General features: G+C 39.3%; 1 protein-coding gene across 3 annotated transcripts in view; it reads right to left on the reverse strand.

Annotated features, from left to right (window-relative positions):
- The window catches only part of fmnl2a (formin-like 2a), a 61,492-nt gene that overhangs the window by 21,370 nt on the left and 13,206 nt on the right, over nucleotides 1–26,916 (reverse strand). For all 3 annotated transcript variants that reach the window (XM_053626990.1, XM_053626992.1, XM_053626991.1), the window contains exons 2-6: nucleotides 11,821–11,904; nucleotides 8,481–8,561; nucleotides 5,480–5,556; nucleotides 3,194–3,277; nucleotides 1,012–1,164 (exon numbers count right to left, since the gene is read on the reverse strand). In XM_053626990.1, the coding sequence (XP_053482965.1) occupies nucleotides 1,012–1,164; nucleotides 3,194–3,277; nucleotides 5,480–5,556; nucleotides 8,481–8,561; nucleotides 11,821–11,904 (479 nt within the window). The remainder of the gene's footprint in view (nucleotides 1–1,011; nucleotides 1,165–3,193; nucleotides 3,278–5,479; nucleotides 5,557–8,480; nucleotides 8,562–11,820; nucleotides 11,905–26,916) is intronic.

Consider the following 26,916-nt stretch of genomic DNA (forward strand, 5'->3'; position numbering starts at 1 on the left):
AAACAGAAGCTACACCCCCACACATGTGTATACTTCCGGAGAGAACAGGGTGTTGTGTAATTGTGAGTAATTCGTTAATCATAGGAATGGAAGTCTGATAATATTCCCTTTGATTTCTGTAAGGCTATTATTCATAGTCTGAGTTTATACCTCATGCTGTATAGACCAGTTTTGACACGTTTGTGCTATGACAGCTAGAAATTTACGTTCTCTCATTATGACACACTACAGGTCAGGCAGATCAAAATCTGTTTTTGGGGGTTTTGCCAGGTTTATGCTTCAGCAAAACTAATTCTGAGAGTCAAAACAAACTTTGAAAAGGGTTAGGTGAACAGGAGAACAACGGTAGAAGCATCTCAGCCGCCCATCAAATGAACAGGCAGGAAAGCATACAGCAAGGAGAAACAGCTAATATTCATTTTGATGTAGGTCTTTTTTTAAAAAAAATAAATAAATAAAAATAAAAATAATAAAAAAATATATATATATATTCAGAATTTTCACTGAGCCATATCTGGGGAACTGATTTCTGTATTATTTTAGGAATAAAACATAAAACTGGGATAGCTGAAGCTGATTATTTTCCGACAGAATCATGTCCCTAAGGGTTTTTTATTCCTCTTATATGACAGCAATTTGCCAACAATTACAGATATTGAACAACATCTGATACCTTTTAACCATTTACGGTTATGCTTAATGTTGTGAAAAAACCACGAAACAAGTTTGTTCCTGTTATAACAGCTATTAACAGTGGTTCCCTCATCAGCTTCTCTTTCCTCTCTCTTCAAGTTAATGATACAAAAAAACATCTCTTGTAACGTTATCCAGACTGTACCACAAAGTTGTGAATTGAATTGCAGCAGGAACTACTGTCAGGTCATGAAGTCCATGCACCCTCACTAAAGTCTGATACACACCACTGCAAGTAACTGCAGCCAACGTGATCGGATTGCTGTTATACATGCAGGCAAATTACATTCATTCATTACATGGAACGGAAGATGTTACCTTAATGTAGAGTGTCTCCCAGCTCTGCTGATGCTTCCTGGAATTGGAGAGGGTAGACTGCTCCCCCCATGGAGATCTTCGATAGAGCGACTCCAAGACTTAGACTTGTCCATCGTGTTGTCTGTGCCGTTCTCAAAACTGTCACCATCAAATCTGCACACATCGACATACAGCATTCAGCACTCAGCACATTTCCTGCACTAGCTGAGATGTACGTACAATCTCGCATCTTCAATTCAACTCCACACAGGATTTTTTTTTTATAGTTACATCTATTTACTCCTATTAACCGCTAAAATTAATTACTCATTTTGGAACATGTGCTTTGTTTTTCTTTACATTCAATAAAAAAAGTGATGCATAATTAATTATACATTAACATAAAGTATGAACACACACGTCCATAAAGCATACAGTGGGGGAAATAAGTATTGTTAATTTATATACAATGAGGTTATTCAGATGAAATTTTCAGACTTTGGTATTAACTCAAGAAATCCACACATATAAAGAAATCCAAACATTAAAGTCCATAAATAAAGTTATGTGTAATAAAGAGGAATGACACAGGAAAAAAGAATTGAACACGCTAACTGAAATTTACTTAATACTTAGTGGAGAAGCCTTTGTTTGTAATGACAGCTTCAAGGCGCTTCCTGTATGAAGAAATTAATCAGCCGCAGTATTCAGGTGTGATTTTGGCCCATTCTTCTAAACCTATTGACTTTAAAACTTGTTCAGTTGGATTCAAGTCAGGTGATTGGCTCGGCCATTCTAACACCTTGATTTTTTTCTCTGAAACCAATTGAGTATATCCTTTGCTGTATGCTTTGGATCGTTGTCCTGCTGGAAGCTCCACCCACGTCTCATCTTCATCATCCTGGTGGATGGCAGCAGACTCTTCTCAAGAATCTCCCGGTAAAGGGCTCCATTCATCATTCCTTCAATTATATGAAGTCTGTCAGTATCATGTGATGAAAAACAGCCCCACACCATGATGCTTCCACCTCCAAACTTCACTGTTGGTATAGTGTTTTTAGGGTGACGTGCAGTGTCATTTCTTCTCCAAACATGGTGTGTAGCATGACAGCCAAAAAGTTCAGTTTTACAACTCTCCCAGTATTTCATAGGCTTGTCCCAATGAGTTGTAGCATACTTTAAATGAGCTTCGACATGCCTTTTCTTTAGTAATGAAGTCTCGCCGGGTGAGCGTGAGCAGTGGAGTGCATTGCCTATTGTTTTCTCTGTGACGATGGTACCTGCTGCCTCCAAGTGTTTCTGGAGCTCTTTCCGAGTGGTCCTTGGCTCTTGGGCTACTCCTCTGACTATTCTTCTGACTCCCTGGTCAGAAATCTTGCGAGGAGCTCCTGTGCGTGGACGGTTGATGACGGAGTGATGTTGCTTCCACTTGCGGATAATGGCCTCAATGGTGCTTACTGGAGGATTCAGAAGTTTAGAAAAATGTCTGTATCTGATTCCATCAACATGTTTTTCAACAATAAGTTTGTGAAGGTCTAGGGAGAGCTCTTTGCTTTTACCCATCATGAGATGCTTCTTGTGTGACACCTTGGTAATGAAAAGCCTTTTTATAAACCATCAATTTACTAACCCAGCTGATATTAATTTGCACAGATAGGAGGAATAATTTCTTTCTAACTACATACGGATTTCAGCTGGTTCCTTGCCTTACCTTGCCTTGGAGAACTGCTTTTTCTTAGTGTGTTCAATACTTTTTTCCTGTGTCATTCCAGTTTATTACACATAACTTTATTTATGGACTTTAATGTTGTGAGTTCTTTATACTTGTAGATTTCTTGAGTTAATACTGATGTCTGGTGAAAATTTTATGTGAATAACCTGATTGGAAATATATTTACTGAAAAAAAAATGTTAAAGCATTCAGTACTTATTTCCCCCACTGTACTTAGTCACTCACTGGGTTGGAAACTGCTATAGGCTCTAGAGTACAACCTTGTGACGGTGTTTGTCTCTATGAATGGACTGAATGGACAGTGTACATTATACACACTAATTCCCGGTCCAGTCAGAGAGAGAGGGAGAGAGAGAGATGAGTCAGTGTACCACAGCATATGTAGCAATGTGAGTGTGAATACATCTGCGGTTAAGGAGAAAGGGATCTATTGTGCTCATTGTGCGTTGTGTATAAGGACGGGTGACTTACGTGACAGCATACTGTGCAAATGAGAGATACTCCACCAACACGTCCAGGCCCTTATTCTCCTCGTTTAGAAACTCTCGCACCCATCTATGCAAAAAAGACAAGCAGAGAGACATAAGGGACAAACCAATGATAGCTGCAAAAAGGTATTTTCCAAAATCTCAAAAAGCCTTGTGCTAAATCTGCAGATGATAAAATATGGAATACTGTCTCAAACAGGAGCTCACGAACAGACAGGAAAGATGTGAAGAAATCTTTCCTTTTACAGAATCTAAATTCTTCAAAAAGTGTTTCCTCTCATCATTCTCAGAACGATTCATTTTTACACTTCAAAAGCAATGGCAATGACACACACACACAAAAGACACACACACACACCCCCAAACACACACACACAAACATACACACACAATCACAAACATACAAACACACACACACACAAACATACACACACAAACATACACACCCAAACACACACACACAAACATACACACACAAACACACACACACAAACATACACACCCAAACACACACACACAAACATACACACACAAACACACACACACACAAACATACACACCCAAACACACACACAAACATACACACCCAAACACACACACACAAACATACACACACAAACACACACACACAAACATACACACACAAACATACACACCCAAACACACACACACACACAAACATACACACCCAAACACACACACACACAAACATACACACCCAAACACACACACACACACTCACACACACACTCACACACACACTCACACACACACTCACACACACTCACACAAAATCAGAAGCTGAATGATCAAATATCACTTCTAACCGGTTCTCTCCACTGTGTGTGCACTCCTTTAATTTCATTAGGAATGCCACATGGAAAGAATGTGCTTTCTTCTCACAAAGCTTGTCTTTGATTGGCTCATATTCGGTGGCAACTTAGTTCAGTCTACTATTGCAAACACTTCTCAAAAGACTAATTACTATATAATTTAACACTCGAATTGGATTTGTTTGTTAACTTCTTGTCCATGTCAGGTGTCTTAAAACTCGTTCCCTGAGAGCTGTGAAGCACATACATTTACACACACAACCTTATTGTGTTATTTTGCTAATTCGTCTCTCTCCTCATGTGACTAACAAACGCTAATGCTCCATTATCTTATATAGATAAGACAGATTAGTCACATAATCCAGTTTAGTGGCATATGGTTCGCTAAAGCGACTAATGCCACTGGTAGTGACAGTAAGCAAAGGACTGTGCTCTGTAAGTGAGCTTTGTGTGTTTATATGGAGTAGGCTGTCGATCTGCTGGGCTGGTTATGGAAAAGCTGTCAGTTTTTCCACTTCCTACTGATGGTTCTCAGCATGGTTTTAGACGTGTTGTTGCAGTCCCCTCCTTATCGGATGATCTCAGTCTCTCATTCTCTTACACTGCCAGCCTTAACGTCACAACAACGGCGATCATAAATGTGCTTATCCGCTATACCCGCAAACCGTTCACCCACTTTGGATTATATCCCCCATATATAACATCTGAACTACGCTTCAGATTACTCTGCTGTCACAGTGTCTACTTTGTTTATTAAAATATGTGTAATGTACCCGTTTTCTGCAGTTCTCATAATGTCTGCATAAACTGTACGCTGATTTCTTTTTCCTAAATGGGGTCTAAGCAGCCTTTACCACAGACATAAAACTAATCGACTGTGTGCCGTTTGGGAAATCACTGACATGTAAGAGCACCAAGAAAACTAAGATTATTACAGGAAATGACTCATATGTATATCCTGAACACTAAAATGACTATTAATGCTTATTAATGCAGTCCCGCTGGGATTTATCGATTTCGCAATCGCAGTAATTAATGCAAAATCAAGCAAACGCCTCAATATTTGGAGGAGCTGGCAAGTTTTCAAAATTACCGCAGATTTGGGCCTACGACGTGTCATGTGACATCATCACAACACGCATTCAGCCAAAGCCCTCTTCAATTCGTGCGCGTCGAGCATGAGTACAGCTAAAAGGTCTCATTTCTGTACAAACATCACTGTGAAAGACAATTTTGTGCAAGTGCGATTTCACCGATTCGAGTGGTTTCCCACAAAATAGCACGAAAAACTCTGCAAGTTGCATTGCAAATTTTGAAAAAACATTTTTTTTTGGCCGCAACATTCACAAAAAAAGCGTAATCCTGTACAGACTGTTAATGGCTACTTATTCCCTACTAAGATATAAACACACACACACACACTCTCGATCACTCACCCGATGTGATTAGTCCTTAATGAAATTTCTAGCTCTCTCAGCACCTGAGTGGATTCTTGAACTCTCCGGCGGAATTTCTGCGTACAGGATAAAAAGGAAAAATATGAGAATGCATGAATGGGAACAAGGGAATCTCAAGAATGAAAACTTCTCTGCAGCCTTCTTTTGGGTTGCTGAATCAGTAACTACCAGAACAATTCTCTCATTCTGTCTAAGGTAAAGAAAAAAACGTGCAGGGATGTGAAAGATATACTGTATATCATAATGCACGTGTTCTATGATAAAACAAGTCTGTCACTGAGTTCAGAGACTCATTATTTCATTTGTCCACTGAAGTGGAGGATTCACAAACCTGTTAACAAAAAAAAATCAAACACTGCAAACAATGCTAATCAGTAAACACTTGGATGGACGAGCAGTCCTGCTGGTTGCTGTTTTGGTTCAGAGGTGACTCCTATGCCTCGAGTAATCATATCATCTCATTAAAGTGGGAGCTCACTTCATGTGTGAGCCTCTCTGTGCTGAAGCTAAACTGTGGACTCATTCTTGTCCCGTGTACTGTTTCCAAGGTTACAGCCCCTGTGTGCGAGCCCCATGACCCAATCTTGTGTCAGGTGAAATGCATGTGAATAAAACTGCACAACGCTGCAGAGCAGACATGGGAGGGGGTAGACTAGCCTTCATCTACAGACAAAAAGCTGGGCCAAAGCCGAGCACACACACCGCAGCATGTGGAAGATGTGCTGATACAAATGGAGTAGGGACTGGAAACTGACACGCCAGGCACAAATAATCAATTACAGATTCACCGGAATCAAATAGTGACATCAGAAATACGGAATCACTGCGAGTAGTTAAACTAAAGGAAAAGGCAGACAGCTAGAGGTAAAGAGTGATATTAAACAAACAAACCAAAAGAACAGAGGATGAGGCTTGGGCAAAAATAAAATAAAATAAATAAATAAATAAATAAAGCATGTGTTTCATGACAGCTCCCTGTGAAGTTGGCTCAGACACATGTGGAGAGGAACTCTGGGCTGTTTCAGGGGTATACATGTGTGTGATCGTGTGTGTCCACAAAACCTTTTCATGTTAGCAGGTTATGCAAGTTACACAGAGACACAACAGTGTTTGTTTTTGGAACTATTTTACCCAAAGGAGGGCTTGTATTCATTAGCCAGGGCTTTATCCATAATCCACTACATATTAGCGAGCTCGGTTAAAGTACTGAAGTTTAAATACTGTGTTACATGACGAGCTCAGCATTCGTATGTCTGTTTGGTTGCCGCTTGTGTTGGCATATTGGGCAAATTTATGAACTAACTGGCTTATGTTGGGGCTTATGTTGCTTCAGGATCGTCATGGTGCGGCCTCGCCCGACTCTCACTGACGACCATAATTTCTACTGAGAATTATAATACAGTATAATACAATACATAATATAATGGCATACGTTTTTATACTTAAAATGGATCTACCGCTTTAAGCTTGTAAATGTGTATGTGGATTGCAGACTCCTCACTCTTCACTAAGCATTCCCAGCTGTGTGAGAAAGTAAGAGAGAGAGAGAGAGAGAGAGAGAGAGAAAGGAAGGGGGTGGGGTGTTCTCCCAGAGGGGTCATCCTTGAAACTGGAAACAAATCTATGGCTCAGACATTCTTCAGGACCTTATGCAATGGCAGTCTTCCTGCTGATAGCTGATTGGCTGAGAAGGGTATGTGGAATGCGTCCTATGTAAAAACGGGAGAAGGTCCGCTGCAGCTCTCCAAGCTCACCACCACACAAAGTAGCAATTGTTCAGCTGTATAAAAAAAATTAGGCCAGCCAGGATGTAAAACCATAACCCTCTCTCTCTCTCCTTGGCCCTCCTTCTTTTCACTGTCTGCCTCTCACCTCCCTTTATCTCCACCACTTCTGTCCACAAGAGCGTTACTGTGGCCCCCACTTGCTCTCACAACTATTTTCTCGCCTAACTCTGTCCCTCTTTTTCTTTTCCAGTTATATTTGCTTTCAGCTCTTTTTCCCTCCTCCTCTTTCACTCTTGTTTTAACTGTACGTTCTGTTTCTTTCACCCTCGTGTTCTTGCTGCTGTTCTTGGGAAGGGCAGGGAGATCAGAGTGTGCAATACCCATGGCTGGGTGTTTTCTCACAGTCTCACATGTAGTACCGCCTGATTTCCATGGCACTCCTACACTCAGAAAAATAAACTTCACATTCTTTTTTTTTACCCCTACAGAGTGAAAAGGTTTTCACCTTACCATGACAGAGGCAGACAGGTAGCGCACATCACAGTAGATGTAGTGAGTTAGATAAACACTTATTCTAACTCGCCCTGCCCTCCCCCTACTTTCTCATTACTCTACTCAGCGTGATTTTATGTAGGAAACAAACTCTTCACTTACCACTAATCTCTTAAATCATAAGTCACTGTGGCTGTTTCTGTACACAATTGCTATGGTAACATCTGCACAGCGTTGTCGGCCTCGTTCTATCACCATTCTTACGTCTTTTCCTTGACCCTCATTCATTCATCATTCTCTTGCCTCTCCTGTCATCATCCATCTGTGCTCCTGTCAGTTCCTTCATAAGAAAAATGTCACCATGTACTGTAAAACCTAAAAACTCCTTAAAGGAGAAAACTTTCCACACAGTATACATATACTCTCTGCATCAGAAATGAACAGCTATCCTGAACTAACTGATAAAATACTCACTGGAGAGAAAATGCCATTCACTATTCAATATAGAGCACAAAGCTTGTGAAGCTCACCTTGTTTATCTCACGAGCCAGACCCATCGCTCAGACACGATGGTGGTAACACATGATAACACACTAACTGAAATTCTCCACAAAAAAAAAACCCAAACAAACAAACAAAAAACCCTGGAGCCACTCTGGGGTCTGAATTTGTCCTTTTTTTTTGGAAAGACAGCACTGAAATGTAGTTACAGCAATGTTCAGCAAGTAAGACATGCACTGCTATAGCAAATCAGAACTGACCTTCCTGGTGACTGCTGGGTCCAGATAACTCTTCAACTTCTGGATATATGTGTGAGGAGGGTTTTTCACTTGAAATCTTTCCTGATAGAGAAAAAGATATTGTTATATGTAAAAATTACAGACTAGGGTTGTCACGATACCATAAACATATCTTATGATATGAAGTATCACGATTAGAGATGCACCGATGTAAAGGCTATTTTTCACGCTATCGGCCGATAGCATAAAAACATCTGATGATCAGGGCCGATTATATCCTGTCAATCAAAAGAGGGCAAGAAAACACATTGATTTCGTGCTGTGTGTAAAGATGATGTATCTTGTGTGGAATGACGACAAAACTGCAGTTTGTAATCTCTGCACTGCTAAGATTTTACATCGGACTCTGCAGCAGTGAAGTGGGAGCTTCAGCGTCAAGTCTCATTTATATTTTTGCCGCCCTACATTAAAGCACAAGTACACCTTTGAAAGATTTAGATGAAGATGAGTTGACAAAAAAGTATATATTGCACAGAAAAATATATTTGTGGAGTAGTGCATTTCATATCCAGTTAATGTTAATATAAAAAAAGTTTATATTATACATTACCAATATTAATATGAATTAATAACATTCAATAAGTTAAGAAATCTTTCTTTAATCTTCAGAATTTAGTTAATGTGTTAATATTAATTTGAGTAATGTGTTTTCTGTTTCTGAGACCAATTACTGTGAAACAACATGTTGAAATGGAGAGAATAAAGTTTTTATTTGCATTTCCTTCAGAATTGTGGAATAAATTATTATTAATTTAAAAGAAGGCTTAAAAGGCAGAACTATCTGTATCAGCCGATATCTCTCTGAATAATCGGTTATCGGTATCGGCTGAGAAATTTAGTATCGGTGCATCTTTAATCACGATACCACGCTACATTATGTTAATTTGTAATTCAAATCTACAAAATGAACCAAATTTACAGAAATACACAGATATAAATGAAAACAGACAAACCGAATTTTCCTCTGAAAACTTTATTAATTAGAATGAATAACTGGCTGTTGGAAAAACTCAAGAACAATCCTACAACTGGGAAGCAACTAATTCAATGTGCCACATATTTCATCTGTTGTTCCTTACAGCAATGAAATCATGCAAATGGAAATTGTCCTCAGAGAACTAAGAATGAACACAATATTAGGAATAAATAACTGAATTTGGAAACAAACTCCAAAAAAACCATAAAATTGGGAACATTCGCTGGCTTACTACCAAACACGACTAATTTTAGTATTTACACACAGCGGATAGCATAATGTTAGATCGCTTACTAGCAAACAGAAAATCTTTAAAGATTAAGGTAAAGAAGTTAGGTGAAAGGAAGTGTCAATAACCGTTGCGTATTCTGCAAAAGCAGCGAGATGTGTCGTTTTAGTGAAAATAGTATTAACTGCTGCACATACAACATTACTTAGTGTACTACTGTACTGATGATACTACCGTTTAAAAACACAGTGGCATCAGCAGTATGGTGTTATATAGTGACATCAGCAATATAGTGCAACCCTAGTACAGAGGGGAGTACTAACCAGTAGTGTAGAACCAGGAGCATGTATTCATATACGGTAAATCTGTGCTGTAGTTTTATCACATGTAATACAAATAAACAACATTGTTTAACTGTTCATAAACAAGGTCATATGGATGAGCAGAGAGCTAATCACAGATCCCGAGGTACCCAACTCATCACCGGACATGACTTGATGAAGACGCAATGTAGATGCTGTGCAGATTTATGCTTCTGGAATTGCTTTTATCTATAGCCTATAACTGACATTTATACTGTTATTTTCACTAGATTTGTGACTAAGATAATGGACGATAATGGACTGCACTGCTCTCTCAAAGCTTTTATTAACTAGAAAAGGGCTAGTGATTAGTCTACCAACAAAAATGAACTAAAAAGCATCTTGTAGTGTAGAATCTGTAGCAGGTATTTCCATTTATGATACACTTGTGCTGTAGTTTTATCATGTACTGCATACTACAATTATACATCATACAAAACCTCTTTTTATAATAGGTCCTGCATGGCCTTTTTGTTGATCGAATATTCTTGAATAAGTCTAAACGCATCCATCTGCCTTAATCTTCCCTTCTCTTGTTCATGATGTAACTCACATCTTGATTGTGCCTTGTGGTCTTTGCTTTTCCTTAGTTCCTGTGTTACTGGCCTGTTGTGCATCAGTGTTATTACTATGCTATTCCTGATGGACTGTCACAGGAAATCAGAAAAACAATGCAAATCCCTCATGAACAATGCAGATCTTCAACAGTATCATTTGGTTCGTCGTGCAAAGGTTTAATCGAATTTGGATATTTTGTTTTGTTTGATGTTTTGATTTTAATTATAGAAAACCCTACTATAATGTTATCAATTTCCAAGCATTATGGAAACAAGAGGTTGTATTTAAAAAAAAATAATTTTTTTTTAAATAAATAAATAAATAAGGGTTTGCGTATTAAAAGGTTTTACATTTCATCCTCTTCTGAGAATTTGAATTCTGATCTTTGTAAAAGCCATTTCTTTTGCTTGGACACTTCCACAGATAACACGGGTGTTCCATGCACAATAACAGGAAAAAGGACAGTCCCCAGAAAAATCCTACACCAAGGCCCTAACACACCTAACACTTTAATATTAATATACATGACTTGTCATTCTTCTTCATTCTTTTTTTCCAGACACGCTCATCCAAAACAAATCACAAAAGAGGTCGCATACAATCCAGACATCTAGCCATCTGACAAAAACATGCTATGCAGAGCTAAAAAAAAAAAAAAGATGCAAACTGACCATAAACAAGTATAAGTTAGTTGTAGGACAGACCGCTGAAAGCACAAGAGAAGCTGTTTAGCTGGTGTACAGTAAGAAGAGCAGAAGATCAATCACAGATCCTTGAGGTAAACCACAGAATGCGACCTGATGCCACTTCATGTAGGTGTAGATATTGTGTATTAAATCACTGGAAATGTTGGAATATGTTTACTTCACTAGCACTCCCTGCCAATCAACCTCTCTAAAGTTAACAGAGTGAGGATACATGACATCGGTATTCAATGTCAATAACAGGCCTAGAAGCACTATATAAATAACTAGAAGCAACCTGGTGATTTGGGAGAGGAAAGAATGAGAAAAGATGTGTGGCTTTGTCGGGAGGTTAAATAGTGGCTTAGTGGAGCATAAGTGCTGCTGTAGATGTGTACTTCATTCACAGTGAGATCCGTGCTTAGTCTGTACTTGCAGTCAGGTGGACTAGAAAGAAGTGCAGTATTAGAAGCATGAACTCAAAACTGCTCACCTGATCACAGATGAGCTCCCACTTCTTCTCGTTGTCATACTGCCGTAGTAACCGCGCTTTGTCTGGAGGCAAATTCATCGAATTCTGAGAACACACACAAAAACAATGAGCGAAATGACAGAAGAAACAATGTAATAGTTAAGGATTAGGAGTAGAGAATTATGTGCAGAATTTCAGAATATTAAAGAGGCTTTACAATATGTATAACCTGAACTAATTTAAGTCATCACTGATATTCACTGCTTTATAAAGAACTGGGGAAAGGAGACATGTGGGGTGAAATATTTGAGCTACTGGAATTTATAATTAAATAATAACTCTACGTTCACACTAGCAAGTGACAGTTACAAATGATGAGGTAAAGCAACAACTGCAAAGGACTGCCTGTAGTCAGATCCTTGAACCAATCCTACCGCAATCCTGTCTGTTGACCCCAGACACCTCCATTCTCACAACTTTAGTTCCTACTAGAGCTGCAACAACTAATCAATAAAATCGATAATAATCGATTATGAAAATCGTTGTCAACGAATCTCATCATCCATTAGTTGGTCTGCAGGCGGCACGGGGTACATTTACGCACTACATTACTTCTGTTCTGAAAACACGCTTTGGAGAGTAAATACTAAACTTGTGTTCCAAATGACGTACTGTACACTTACACTATGCACTGTGTACTCTACCGTCTAGTGTGTAAATTTTAGAAGCGTAATGTCGTCTCAAATGGTACACAAGCGTTTTTTTTTTACTAATCGGTAGTTCAAGCTGTTTCCCAGTTGATGGCACATGACGTCAAAAGCACGTAATGCGAAGCTGCTAGCTTTAGCTGATACCAGAGTCAACAACAATGACTTTCTTCAGTTTACTATTTATGTCAACGTTACCTTTTATTCCCAACACGGCCTCAGTCCTCATCAGACGGAGATGAAATCATCAAGTGACTGAGGAAGAAAGTGTGTGACCTCCAAGTCCTCTAAGGCAAGGGAGCATTTTATATTAAACACAGCGAAGAAGACTGTAACCTGAAACATTTACAAAGCGGAGCTTGTGTAGCACGGAAGCGTGACAGTGATGCAAGAGCACAAACTTATGTTTATATCCAAAATGCTCCACTGTGCAAGGGGCTGAGGAAACAAGTTGCTTAAGTGGTTCAGTTTAAATCAAGTGGGAGCACAAGTAAGCGATCTGTAATGTGTAATTAAAACGGTACAATCAAAGTAAACAGAAGTAAAACAATATGCCTAAAGAAATATATGGTACCGAAAGTTTTCCCCCCATCTGAAAAAAATAATAATCAGCCGATTAGTCAATTATAATCGTTAGCTATAGCCCTCGTTCCTACCATCATTTAGCTGCAATTCAACCACATTTGTCATTGAAAAATGGAAGAAAAAACTTAGTCTCATATTTTCCAGGGATTAACTACAGTATAAAATCAATTTTAAACAAGCAGAACCCAAAGCCAAGGGCGTCAATGGGAATGCCTCCACAGCCAACAAGTTTAGTCCTTGTTACAAATTTGTGTGCTTGAAATACCCTTAAAATATACTTTAAACAGAAAGAAAACCATTTCAGACATTTGCCCTTGCTATGACCTTGATCCTGACTTGATCAAGTCTAAAATCTAATCAGTTCATCTGCAGGCCACAATGATAACTTCATATAAGCTACACACATTCAACCACTCGTTCTTGAGATATCAAGCTAATGAGGATTTGGACAGACGCACAAATGGATAGGGATGCTCCGATCGATCGGCCGCCAATCGGTATCGGCTGATAATCATATTCTATGGCTCGATAGGTAGTCCCTAAATTTGTCCGATCTCATGAACCGATCGCAATTTGATGACGTAAAACACGTGATGACGTTAAACTTTAGCGCTACAGTCATGTCATCACCAGTGTGGAATTGTTACGAGGTCTCAAGAAGCAATGAAAAATTTGCCATTCACCATGTATTTTTAAAGACCTATTAAAATGCCCATTGTAAAATGAATATTTGTTGTGCTTATTTATTTGACTCTCAATTAAAATAACAATCTACAGCATTACTGTTAATAATATAACCAAGGCAACATCTGTGGTATCACTTTATCTGAAAAAAAAAAAAGGTTAACAGTGACATATCACTTATATAAAGCTTGAACGGTCAGGATCGGCTGATCATTTGATGACAAGAAATCGGTAATCAGCTGCAAAAAATCCTGATCGGAGCGTCCCTACAAACGGACAGATGGGCGGACAGACAATCCAATAAGAGACCAAACTAACAAAGTTAACACCATCCAGTGTATGAATGGTGCACTAGATTACATACATCATCTCATAATCAGAACTTAAACATCCACAATGTCCTCACTTGATGGTTTTAGCTGTCACACACTTGCTTGTGTAAGAGTGTCAAATCCCCCTCACCTGTCCCTCATCACTTCATAATAAAAGCCTACACAAATGTTATAATCGCATTATAAATCCCACAGACGTTTGCACAAGGCTGTGTGTGTCAGTACGAGTGCACTGCTTAGCTCAGCAGTATACTAAAAGTGAGATTCTTGTGTTTACGGCTCACTTCCTCCTGCGGTTCCACTGGAATACAGCAAAGTTTCAGAGGGATGTGTACCCCGTTTAGCTAACCGGAGTAATTTCACAATAACAACATGAAAAGATAAATGTTACCATCTTTATATATATATACATTCATCATATTGAGGGTCAGCTTTTTCCATTTTTATTTAATGGCATGGTTTTACTTATTACCTATCCACTATAAATTTTTTCATGATAATTAATGTATAAGATTTATTATTGCTACAATATATTCATCCTGAAAGTGCTTGGGATCAGAGCAACTTTGTATTTTACATTTTAAACTCTCATGTCGAGTCTCCACACAGATGTTAGTTCCAAGCCAGAAAAAAAAAAATCAAGCACTCCTTCCTTTTCCGCCCTTACACAAGCCCCTTTTCCCTTCTGCCCTACTTTTAAAACATCTGCGCCATGGAACTCCCCAGAAATACTGCAGTCAACAACAACATTTTGGCTCTAAATCTCCTCCTGTGCCTTTCCTTCTTTTTCATCCTCCCCTCTTTTTCAGACTTTACCTCCCTCATGCTGCTTCTCTTCCTACCTCTCCTATACTCTATAGCGCTCTCTTTTCTCTTTCTCTTTGTACCCCACCTTTCAGAGCATGAGGTAAGACTGAAACAATTAACTATAATCAAACCATCCCGCCCTGACACAGTCACTCAATCTGACATATACACCAACCCCAAGATCCAAGAGCTGTAAACGGTGCTGCTTTAAACTGCATGTAATCTTCTCTCTTGCCACGCCCACTGCCCAAAGCACTTTGTAACGCTGTATATTTATGGGAAAAAACCCAATCATTTCTCATGTGTTTTCAGCTGTAAACCTCTACGGTTTTCCACTGCAGTGCTGGGCATGGGCGCACTAGAGAAGCAATCAGGATGTTGTCTTTTCCAGTCTCATCACTGGGGCTCGGTTGGAGGAAAATGGCGCACGGCTTTTAAACATCAGCAGATGACCTTGCCCGAGCAGGGCTACACCAACAATCTGACTGGAGCTTCATGGACACATGGCTGTGTTTTTGTCCTCCCGTTTTAAAGTCTGTCATTAAATAAAAATGGAAACGTTAACTAAACAGAAGCAAAGTGCTTATTAAAAGCATTAACACTTTCATTTCACTTTTGAATCTAGAAATCGTCGAGGACGCAACGCTACAAGCATCAGGTACGTTTTAAATCCACAGTGAAGTGGTTCGGCGAGCAGTACCAGTGTCAGGTGCTGTAACAGTGCCACGGGCTCAATGGCAACCACAAGGTCTGAAAGACATCTGTATCTTGACACAGAGTGCAGGTTTAATGGAGATAAGGCTGAGACTGGAGGTGTGTGAATCCAGCAGATGCAGACAGGAGCGCAAACACACACCAGACCTGCAACCAGTATGCCAATATGTATCTTGAGACGTTAAATCGTGTCTATTAGAAAACCAATGGGAGAAGCATTCAGACAAATGACCAGCCAAATCCACTAGCATGTCCAATAACCACAAACTGGCTGAAGACATTAACAATCACATTAATCCCTACATCTGCTTAAAATACACACTCAAATTAAGAAGCCTTAACTGAATACTCAGACAGTGTAGGCGACTTGTTATGTTTGGAAACCAGGATAGAGATCAATATCCATAATGTAGTTTGCAGAAGAAGAGAAAGCTAACTGTCCACTACCTAAGAGTATATCTCATCTCAGTTCAGTACTTAGTTCAGCCGAAATGGTGAAATGTATTTCATTTACCACAAATTATAAGGAAAGTAGAGAAGCTGAACTTCTGACCTGGCCTTCAACTCAGGACACAGATGGAGGGAAAAAGAAGTGGGAGAGAGACAGATAGGGAAAAACAACTGAGGGAAGGAAAATGAAAAGGAAAGAATGAGAAGTCTACTAGTCCTTATATAACACAAAAATAAACATAAACCGTTGGTTACTTTACAAACCAGAATGACTAATGAACCTGAATTGGAATTATACAAACATAAAAAAAGAAACATTTGAACATAACATACAGTTTTGGTCAGGCTTTTTTCCCCCTCACAATAACACCACAATCTGGCAAGTCTCTGTTACCTGTATTTTAACTGGCTCCTAGCGGTCAGTACTAACCTGCCTGAACTCTCGCCGCCTACAAATTATATAATTCCTGTTCAATATAGCAAGAAATACAGGCAAGAGAAAACTCCATACTGGCCATACAAGGGCAATTAAATAAGAACTGATCACTCTGAAGTAGTTCACACAAGCCGTTTTACTTTGACTAGCAATACATTTTACGTTGAATTTAGCTTTGGCTAAGTAAATAGTCTGCACTTATATAGCACTTTTTTAACCTTAGCGGTTCCAAAGCACTTTACACTGGTTCTCATTCACACACACTCTCACACACCACGGGTAGCAAAGCTGCTATGCAAGGCACTAGCTTGCCATCGGGAGCAACTTAGGGTTTAGGGCTTTCCCCAAGCACACTCTGGCATGTGGAGTCACGTGGGCCGGGAATCGAACCGCCATCCCTACAATTAGTGGACAACCCGCTCTACCACCTGAGCCACAGCTGCCCAGCTAAGTCTTTGGCGTCATGGCATCCAAGCATCCATGGTGCTTCATATTACTACATATCTATTGCCCAAATCGTCTGGAAGCACACTGGAACAGATTGTGTATCATTTTTACATGTTTCGGTGCCAACTGTCCAACTAAAACAGTTATTGATCGCCCAGTAAGTTCCCACACACACACACACACCTCACACTAATGTGCTTCTAAGCAAGATTTTGTACAAAATGCTGCTTCAGATCCTGGGCAACCTGCAATAATTGAGGGAAACATGAATTCTGCTCTCTACCAGAAAATCCTAAAGGAGAATGTCCGGTCCTCAGTCCGTAAATTGAAGCTCAAGCGCAACTGGTTTATGCAGCAAGACAATGATCCAAAGCAAAGGAGTAAGTCCTCGAAGTAAGTGAAAGACTAATCTCCAGTTATCGGAGATTGCTGCTAAAGGTGGCACAAACAGATTTTAAATTTAAGGGGGCAATCAGTTTGTAACATAACTTTTTTTTCCACGTAACTCTGTTGGATAATCTTTTTTTCTTGCTTCAATAAATAAATAAATAAATAAATAACCGTATTGTGTGTTTACTTAGGTTGCCTTTGTTTCATGTTGTATTCCGTTTGAAGATCTAAAACTATGTAATATGAGATATAAACAAGAACAGAAGAAACTACTGTTCTGTCTGGAATAAAAAAGTCTTTTATCTCTGTTTTGTGTGAAAACAAGACGCTGAAAATAGATCCTGTTAGAAGCTTGTTAGAAGCCTAATTAAAATTTATGAACTCCCGAGCAATCATCTACAAAATCAATATTTAAAGTATTAAACACTCATTTTATGCCGACAGTCACAAAATAGTTTAGATAGTTTATAACTATGTTAATGCTAACACAGAGCAGAAAGCATTGAGATTCTTTATAGACTTGAGCATGGAAATGTGTTAAAAGTGTTATGTTAGAAAACATGAAAAAAATAAACTTTATTGTAACATAGAGCCATGTTTTTGAACAAAGTACCTGTGTGCTTGTGGGACTCACTTGATCAAAGCACACGAGTTTCTCTTAACCTGACTGGAAATTCTCGTTTTTATTATTGTCCTGTAAACAAAGCAATATTTTGACTTCTGGACAGCCAAATGCTCAGCAATATCCCACAGACAAATAAATGTATTAGCTTGCCCAACGGGTAAGTAAAAGCTCCAGTGTGCTGCCCAATCCCATGCTTTGGTTGCCTGGGAACTGAGTAGGCTAAAAAGTGGTAACTAATGCAATATCGCAATGCATGACGAGCTAGTTTGCTAGCTAAGTGGATTAATACAGACTAAGGGAAACGAATTATGATCTTTATCCTCTTCTAACAAAGTTCCTAATGTTGCATTGTGTTTTCAAGCAGTGTTTCAGCTATGAGCTGTGGTGTTCTGTCCTCACATTACAGATAAAAGATAATATTTGTGTCTGGATAGTGTCTTTCTTTTCTGTCAGCATGTTTAACTGTGAAGTGACTGCGTGTAGTAACCTGGAGAGTTATACGATGGCTTTGGGGCGAACCTTAAAAAAACAAACAAACAAAAAAAAACATTTAGCTTGATTCAATTCCATTCTATTTCTATAGTGCCTTTAACAGTGGACATGTCACAAAGCAGCTTTACAGAAATACAGTATATAACTTCAGGATATAACATTTTTATCATTTTTATTCAATTTAAATTGATCAATTTGTCCATAATGTGCAAGCCAGAGGCAAGGGTGGTAAGGAAAAACTCCCTGAGATGATATGAGGAAGAAACCTTGAGTGGAATCAGACTCAAAAGGGAACCCATCCTCATCTGGGTGACCCCGAGCACTGCAATTATAAATAATTCCCTTCTATAAACGTGTGCTACATGGTCAAAAAGTGCAACTGTGTACTAGTTTGGACATGAAGTTTACACATGAAGTCTGTTGTGTGGAACTTATCCACTGTTCACTGATGGAGACTTGAGTGCAAAACTGTTTGTGGCAATTGCACTTCTAAAACTATCATAGCAGCTGTAATCATCTTGATGGATTTTGAGCGGTAAAATCCTCGGTAATCTCACTGATCTTTAGACTATCCATGTGGGGACTTGATGTCTGTGTTTTGACAAACCTACGTGTTCATCCATGCACACTACTTGCATAACATGTGTCAGCTGGTGCGTGTAGAGCAGCAAACGATGGGATTCAGAAGCACGCGCTATAATTACAGCAGCGAGGTGCGGCGCAGCACCGTGAAGTGTGTTATGTTTAAACATGCACAGCAAATAAAACCTACCTGTCCGTTAATCAACTACGAATAAAAATGTTCATAGCGCACAGAAGATCTGCTTGTCCTTGGTGCCTGGGCTACTGATTTTTCCACCCTGCTACTATTGTGCAGTGTTGGTTATATCTGTACACTGTCTCTTTTTTCACTATTTAATCCCAGTCTTTCAGTTAAAAACTCTTCTCTGTTGAATTGAAACCAAGCCTTCAATAATTAGTCAACACCTTTCCTATTCTCAACAAGAAAGTTAAACAATATAAGGTTTACAGTTAATATATCATTCAATGAAGTGAAACATAATGGCCTATAACATTTGTTTTTACAATCTGTAATCACATTGGAAATGACATTCTAGGCAGTTTACAGTGCTGCAGAGAATTCTATTATTGTTCAGTGCTGTAACTGATTTTTTTTCTTCTCTTTCTGAAAATGTTGATTCCAACGTTATTGACATCCTGCAGGGATACACGCCAGAAACATGACACGGCTGAACTTAATGTGCTGATTAGGGCATGATCGCAGCATATGACTAAGCTAATGTAAACATTAGGAATACGAGGATTTCATTGCCAAAATATTTCTACCTTGGAGGCAGAATTTAATTCATTTGTTCAAACAGCCAATGGGTAGAGAGTACTTTTCAATCCTTAATCCTTTTCATCCTATAGCTAGTGACAATCCATGAAGTACTGTTTGTGAGCTACAATGCAAACTCTGGGCTCATTAAAAACGTCTTTTTATACTGATGTGTTGTAAAAATGGTAGGTTCTCAATTTTGTGGTGTTTGCAAAATGTAAATATTAGTTTTCCTTATAGTGGTGCCAGTCCTGGTGATCTACCACCCTGATTTCTAACATTCAGTCCTCCTAAAAGCACAGATGAACACAGATTTGATGTTTTACATTAGGGCTGGAAATAAATACTCAACAAATGGAGGCAGATTACTAGGACCTGACTTGGGCATGCTTACAATAAAGTATATAAACTGTAAACATTTTTGATTGCTAACATTATCTTGCGAGCTTAGTTAGGTAGCTGGCTCGATAGCGGGTATGTCTGTTCATTTTTTAGTAGTGCTGTTAAAATAAATAAATAAATAAACAAAATAAAACACCCACAAAGCTAAGCTTTATAACTAGATCCATGAGGTATACAAACCATAAACTCGCTTAATCGCAAGTGTTCGTATGTTAGCTAGCTAGGTAGTTAGTATAAAATTCTGGATATCAAGCCTCCTGGTAATTGAAATATTTTGTTCAAGGAATTCAAAGGTAAAAGTTGTACCAGATATTAAACAGTGGAAAGGTATACTGCCTCTGTGGCAGTTTTCTTGAAAAGTTCCACCTACTGGATGTTAACTAATGAATATCGTTCTGCCTCTGAGGCAGAGCTGCCTTCAGAATACTGAGTGGCGATTTTGCACATGAGCATAGTTGCTAGCTAACAGAGACACAGGTACCTTGACCTTACACATCTTACACACTTTGTTGATGTTTCAGCAGGTTGTGTTTGCTATTCAGAATTGACATTAATGTGTAAGCCTACAAAAAATAATACAAAATTGTAGTCACTTCAGATTTCTCTCAATTTCTAGTTTCTTTTGCTTTTCCATCTTCCTTGTAAACCTTCTGTATGCCCCTTCCCTCTCTCTTGAGTGAAACACTTGGTCATACTTTCTCACATTACTGTATTTCCTTAGTTTTTCCCGAGACTGGTGGAAAGTGAGAGGAGCTGCCAGACACTGTCTGTCTCAGGGCTGAAGAAAAGCCTCACAGAGTGAAATGAGAAAACCACCAAGCAAACAGAAGAGGTGACAAGAGATCGGTTATTTAAATACTACAACTAGCCTGCTAACATTCTTGGCCTGTGTACCTTCTCAAAAAAAACGTGCAAAGGCATATCGGCATGCGCAGAGAGATCAGTTATTTGGTCATGGATTTTTTTATTTATTTAAATAAAACTGTCCTGGGATGGCAAAGTTTTCTCAGTCAGCTTGGATCAGGACAGGTCAAAGTGAGAGATAACCAGACAAGCCCTAGACTGCAAAGTTATCTCCAATTACCCACAATCCTGTGAAGGCCTGGCTGGCTGAGTTTCATCCCCTAATTAATGCAGTGTATTTCTGTAATCTGGTGAATGTCTGTGGGTGCACAGATGTCCCTCATCTGTTTTAGGATAAGCTGTGTAATCTCCCTCCAACCCCCACTGAAGGATCATACAATAAAGCACATGTTTTATTTTTGTGCATTTGAACAATTTATAGTCTTCAGACAAATGTTAGATGGAGTATGTAAAGTACTGTGCAAAGGTTTTAGGCACCCAATTTTTTTTAGTACAAACTTTGTAATAGATTTTTTATTGTATGACTTCTACATTACCGAGTCAGTACAAAAAACATTTTAGATTCCCAAACATTAGTTTTCCAGCACAAAATTAAAATGCTACAGAAAAATGTTTGTATGTCAGTAAAGAAGGCAGTATATTACATAACACAGTTTTCAGACAAAAAAACACAATGAAGGCTGCTGGGTTTTGCTGCAAAAATAAGAAGCAAGTATAACAGTGAAACTCTCCAGAAGAACCGTGGCTGGTTCTGCAAGATGCTCAATAAAACTTACAGATCATTTCCTTATAAACCTGCACTAATTCTACCTGAGACTACTATTTTTATTTTTTTTGTCACACCAAATATTGACTTTGTTTCATACACTACTGTTTACTGCTCTTTACGGTAATTAAAAAATTTACAAACATTTAATTTCATTATTTTGAAGGCATCTTTGCTCTACAGCATTTCTTTGCATGCGCCTACAACTTTTACACAGTACTGTATAATTACCATTTTCAAACAAACTAATGTTAATATTTGCACATGTTAATTGTTGCTTTTCTAATAAGGCCGATTTTCTTAATCTCCAAAGAGGAGAAATGAAAACAAACTGAATCCTGATAAACTTCAAGGATGTCATTATGTTGGCTTGACAAAGCCAACATACTGTTCTGCTTTACAATTATAATGTGTAATCCTTTTATCCACTGTAGAGTTAATCTCATTGGTTGCATTTTTCCACCTCACCCCAGTCTGAGTGTGGTGAAGTGTGATTTCCACTCCTATTGCTCGGTGACAGAGAACCTTAATAGAAAAGCAATGAGATCACTGTTAGCTAAATATATATTCCACCTGTAGCATCTGCTAGTCGCATTCACCACTCTTTGTTCAACTATGAAACTAGAGCTATAAAAGGTTTGCTCTCTCTGCAATTCCAGTGGCTTTCATGTCTCTCTATCTGCCACTCTATCTGTCTTTAATTTACCTACTCATTTACCCACTCATAAAACTTAATTACTTGTGTCGTTATTGTCCAAATCCTAAAACAGCACCATATCTGCTACTCCATCCAGGATGTCTAGACTACCAGTTCTTTTTAAGGCCGGAGAATCAGCTGTAGGCAGAACTGTTTTCAACATTAGTGAGGTCAGGCATTGATGTTGAGCGAGGACGCCTGGTGTGCAGTCAGCATTCCAGATCATCCCAAAGGTGTTCAGTGGGGTTGAGGTCAACCCCAGTGCAGGACACTGAAGACCTTCCACTCATACGCTGGCAAACCATGTCACCATGTGCACAGGGACACTGTCATGCTGGAACAGGTTTGGACCACTTAGTTCCAGTGAAGGGACAATTAAATGAAAAACAGACTGGAGAAGGTGCACATACGGGTGTAATGGTCAGGTGTCCATATTTTAGCCGTATAAGTGTACCTGTAACACATTTGTCCATTTTTAAACCATAAACCTAACATTATCAATTTGTGTGACATTTTTTCATGGCACTTGAAACACAGAACAAAAAGCCGAATTAGAAAAGTAGAGTAATGTAATTATTAATGGTATATTTCTGGAGTTTTCCTCACATCTGAATCCTCTTCAATTCAAATGAACCTATATAAATAACCCAGGTAAATATATTCCATCGAAATGGACATGGTAGTAAAGAATTTGTTATAGTCTACATACATAGCTTACATCACACACTCAACAGACCATAGGCCCTACAACAAGCAGCTATAATAAATGTCAAAATATTCAGTTTGCATTAACTATGTCGCACACTTTTGATGTGACGAGCATGCATACATCCTGGAGACACTCCCATTGTCCATAATTACTTAAGATGTCCTCGAGCAACGTTATTTAACAGACAAATAGTACTTCATAGCCTCCTAATAATTAGGGGGAGGCCTGTTATGACATGATAGATATTTTATGTGAGGTGTAAGCACTACTCTGAGTAGGCCCAAGCACAGATTTGTCCACGGCTGATGTCTGCAGACTGACAACCTGGCACAGAGTCACCCTGAGGGCATAATAAAGACATCTACACAATGAGCTACTGTCAGTGCCAATGAACTGTCACTGACAGACCTATTCAGTCATTCAGGAGGCAAACTGCTAGGTGGTACTTTTTATGCAAACTCAAAAAAATGAGATGATAATAACTGCTATGCCATAACTTCTGTCTGGCTTACTGTCAATCCCTTGCTGAAGTTCACTTGCTGAAGTTCACTCACACTGGTTCTCCTATATAACCTCCTACCCCCCCCCCCCCCCCGAGTCTATCTGATACCTTCGATATAATTATCGTCTAGTGCTCTTGAGTGCAACAGAACACATTTGCCCTTATGTCTTGAGACCACGAGCTCAAATCCTAAGTTTAACCTGGATTTTATTTGAAAGCTTTGGCATCCAAAATAATAATATAAATTATTATAGCCACCTTTTGCTCTCTTGACTCTTGGCCATGGATGGGTGTGGCATTGTTGGGATTCAATTGATCCCCATGAAATACGCTGAACTTTTTTTCTCCTATTAACCACTGGATGTCTGAATATGACACAATAACCCACCTGCAGAACACACACTGCAAAATGACTGTTTTTACAAGTTTACATTAAATTGCATTTCACCAACCAAAATGTAAACCTTTCAGTGTGTATATAAAGCACAAAGGTATTGTCCGATAATATTTCTGTGCAACATGACAGATTTGTAGCACTTGGCTATCTATTTATTTTCAGTGTGGAGCAGCTTAATATTAGCACTAGCAACCTTTAGCACCTCCTCTCATAACTGATTCACAGTTTCATCATATAAATTCACTTTGAAATACCTCATGCTGAAATAGCTCAGTTGGGAGAGAGTTAGACTGAAGAGCTAAAGGTCCCTGGTCTGATCCTGGGTTTCGGAAGCTGAAGGTGGACACCTTTAGGGTAGTGGTGGCTTAATGCTTAAGGCTCTGGGTTACTGATTGGGGGTTCAAGCCCCAGCACCACCAAGCTGCCGCTGCTGGGCCCTTGAGAAAGGCCCTGAACCCTTTCTGCTCCAGGAGCACTGTATCATGGGTGGCCCTGTGCTCTGACCTCAGCTTCTTAACAAATTGGGCTATGCAAAGAAAGTTTTTTCACTGTGCTGTAATACAGTGAGGGAAAAAAGTATTTGATCCCCTGCTGATTTTGTACATTTGCCCACTGACAAAGAAATGATCAGTCTATAATTTTAATGGTAGTTGTATTTGAACAGTGAGAGACAGAATAACAACAAAAAAATCCAGAAAAACGCATGTCAAAAATTTTATAAATTAATTTGCATTTTAATGAGGGAAAAAAGTATTTGACCCCCTCTCAATCAGAAAGATTTCTGGCTCCCAGGTGTCTTTTATACAGGTAACGAGCTGAGATTAGGAGCACACTCTTAAAGGGAGTGCTCCTAATATCAGTTTGTTACCTGTATAAAAGACACCTGTCCACAGAAGCAATCAATCAGTCATATTCCAAACTCTCCACCATGGCCAAGACCAAAGAGCTCTCCAAGGATGTCAGGGACAAGATTGTAGACCTACACAAGTCTGGAATGGGCTACAAGACCATTGCCAAGCAGCTTGGTGAGAAGGGGACAACAGTTGGTGCGATTATTCGCAAATGGAAGAAGCACAAAAGAACTGTCAATCTCCCTCGGCCTGGGGCTCCATGCAAGATCTCACCTCATGGAGTTGCATTGATCATGAGAACAGTGAGGAATCAGCCCAGAACTACACGGGAGGATCTTGTCAGTGATCTCAAGGCAGCTGGGACCATAGTCACCAAGAAAACAATTGGTAACACACTACGCCGTGAAGGACTGAAATCCTGCAGCGCGCGCAAGGTCCGCTGCTCAAGAAAACACATATACATGCCCGTCTGAAGTTTGCCAATGAACATCTGAATGATTCTGAGGACAACTGGGTGAAAGCGTTGAGGTCAGATGAGACCAAAATGGAGCTCTTTGGCATCAACTCAACTCGCCGTGTTTGGAGGAGGAGGAATGCTGCCTATGACCCCTGGAACACCATCCCCACCGTCAAACATGGAGGTGGAAACATTATGCTTTGGGATTTTTTTTCTGCTAAGGGGACAGGACAACTTCACCGCATCAAAGGGACGATGGACGGGGCCATGTACCGTCAAATCTTGGGTGAAAACCTCCTTCCCTCAGACAGGGCATTGAAAATGGGTTGTGGATGGATATTCCAGCATGACAATGACCCAAAACACACGGCCAAGGCAACAAAGGAGTGGCTCAAGAAGAAGCACATTAAGGTCCTGGAGTGACCTAGGCAGTCTCCAGACCTTAATCCCATAGAAAATCTGTGGAGAGAGCTGAAGGTTCGAGTTGCCAAACGTCAGCCTCGAAACCTTAATGATTTGGAGAAGATCTGCAAAGAGGAGTGGGACAAAATCCCTCCTGAGATGTGTGCAAACCTGGTGGCCAACTACAAGAAACGTCTGACCTCTGTGATTGCCAACAAGGGTTTTTAAACCAAGTACTAAGTCATGTTTTGCAGAGGGGTCAAATACTTATTTCCCTCATTAAAATGCAAATCAATTTATAACATTTTTGATGTGCGTTTTTCTGGATTTTTTTGTTGTTATTCTGTCTCTCACTGTTCAAATAAATCTACCATTAAAGTTATAGACTGATCATTTCTTTGTCAGTGGGTAAACATACAAAATCAGCAGGGGATCAAATACTTTTTTCCCTCACTGTATATATGTGACAAATAAAGGCTTCATCTTCTTTCTTCAAAACCTCTTCAACTGTTTGTCTTTTCTTAATGTCAGCCAGGAAAACTACTTGAGTTGTTTGTCATGTGGACTAAATGATGATGCCCTTAAGCTCCTGATATCAATAGTTCTTGCTTCCAGACCAGCAGCATTGTGATAATAGAACCAAACTGGCTCTTTTGTGGAGGAAAGCATAGAGTGGTAAGGCACTTGAAACAGCACCATCACTATGTTAGTGGAAAAGGGCTTTAGCTCTGTCCATCTCTGCTATTTGGACTGATGTAACGTCTCCACAGAGAGACTTCATCACAGAGGGCTTTGCTACTTGATAAGTGGCAACTGGCTGACCTTTACTGCTCATAATCACCATTTTTATAGAAACTTTCACTTTCACTGACACCAAGCCTCGTTTGTATAAGAAGGAAAAAATAGGTGAAGCTCAGAAAAAAGTCAGGAGGTATGAAACTAGTTCAACACTTCACTAAATACACACACAAGCATCTGGGACTGATTTAAGTGCTGAGGAAAGACACCATTATCACTGTAGTTGCCCTGTTTAAGAGTATTTAATGATGTTTAAAGAAGGAT

The sequence above is a fragment of the Ictalurus furcatus genome, chromosome 6 (assembly GCF_023375685.1).
Source record: "Ictalurus furcatus strain D&B chromosome 6, Billie_1.0, whole genome shotgun sequence".
In the NCBI taxonomy this organism is placed as follows: domain Eukaryota; kingdom Metazoa; phylum Chordata; class Actinopteri; order Siluriformes; family Ictaluridae; genus Ictalurus; species Ictalurus furcatus.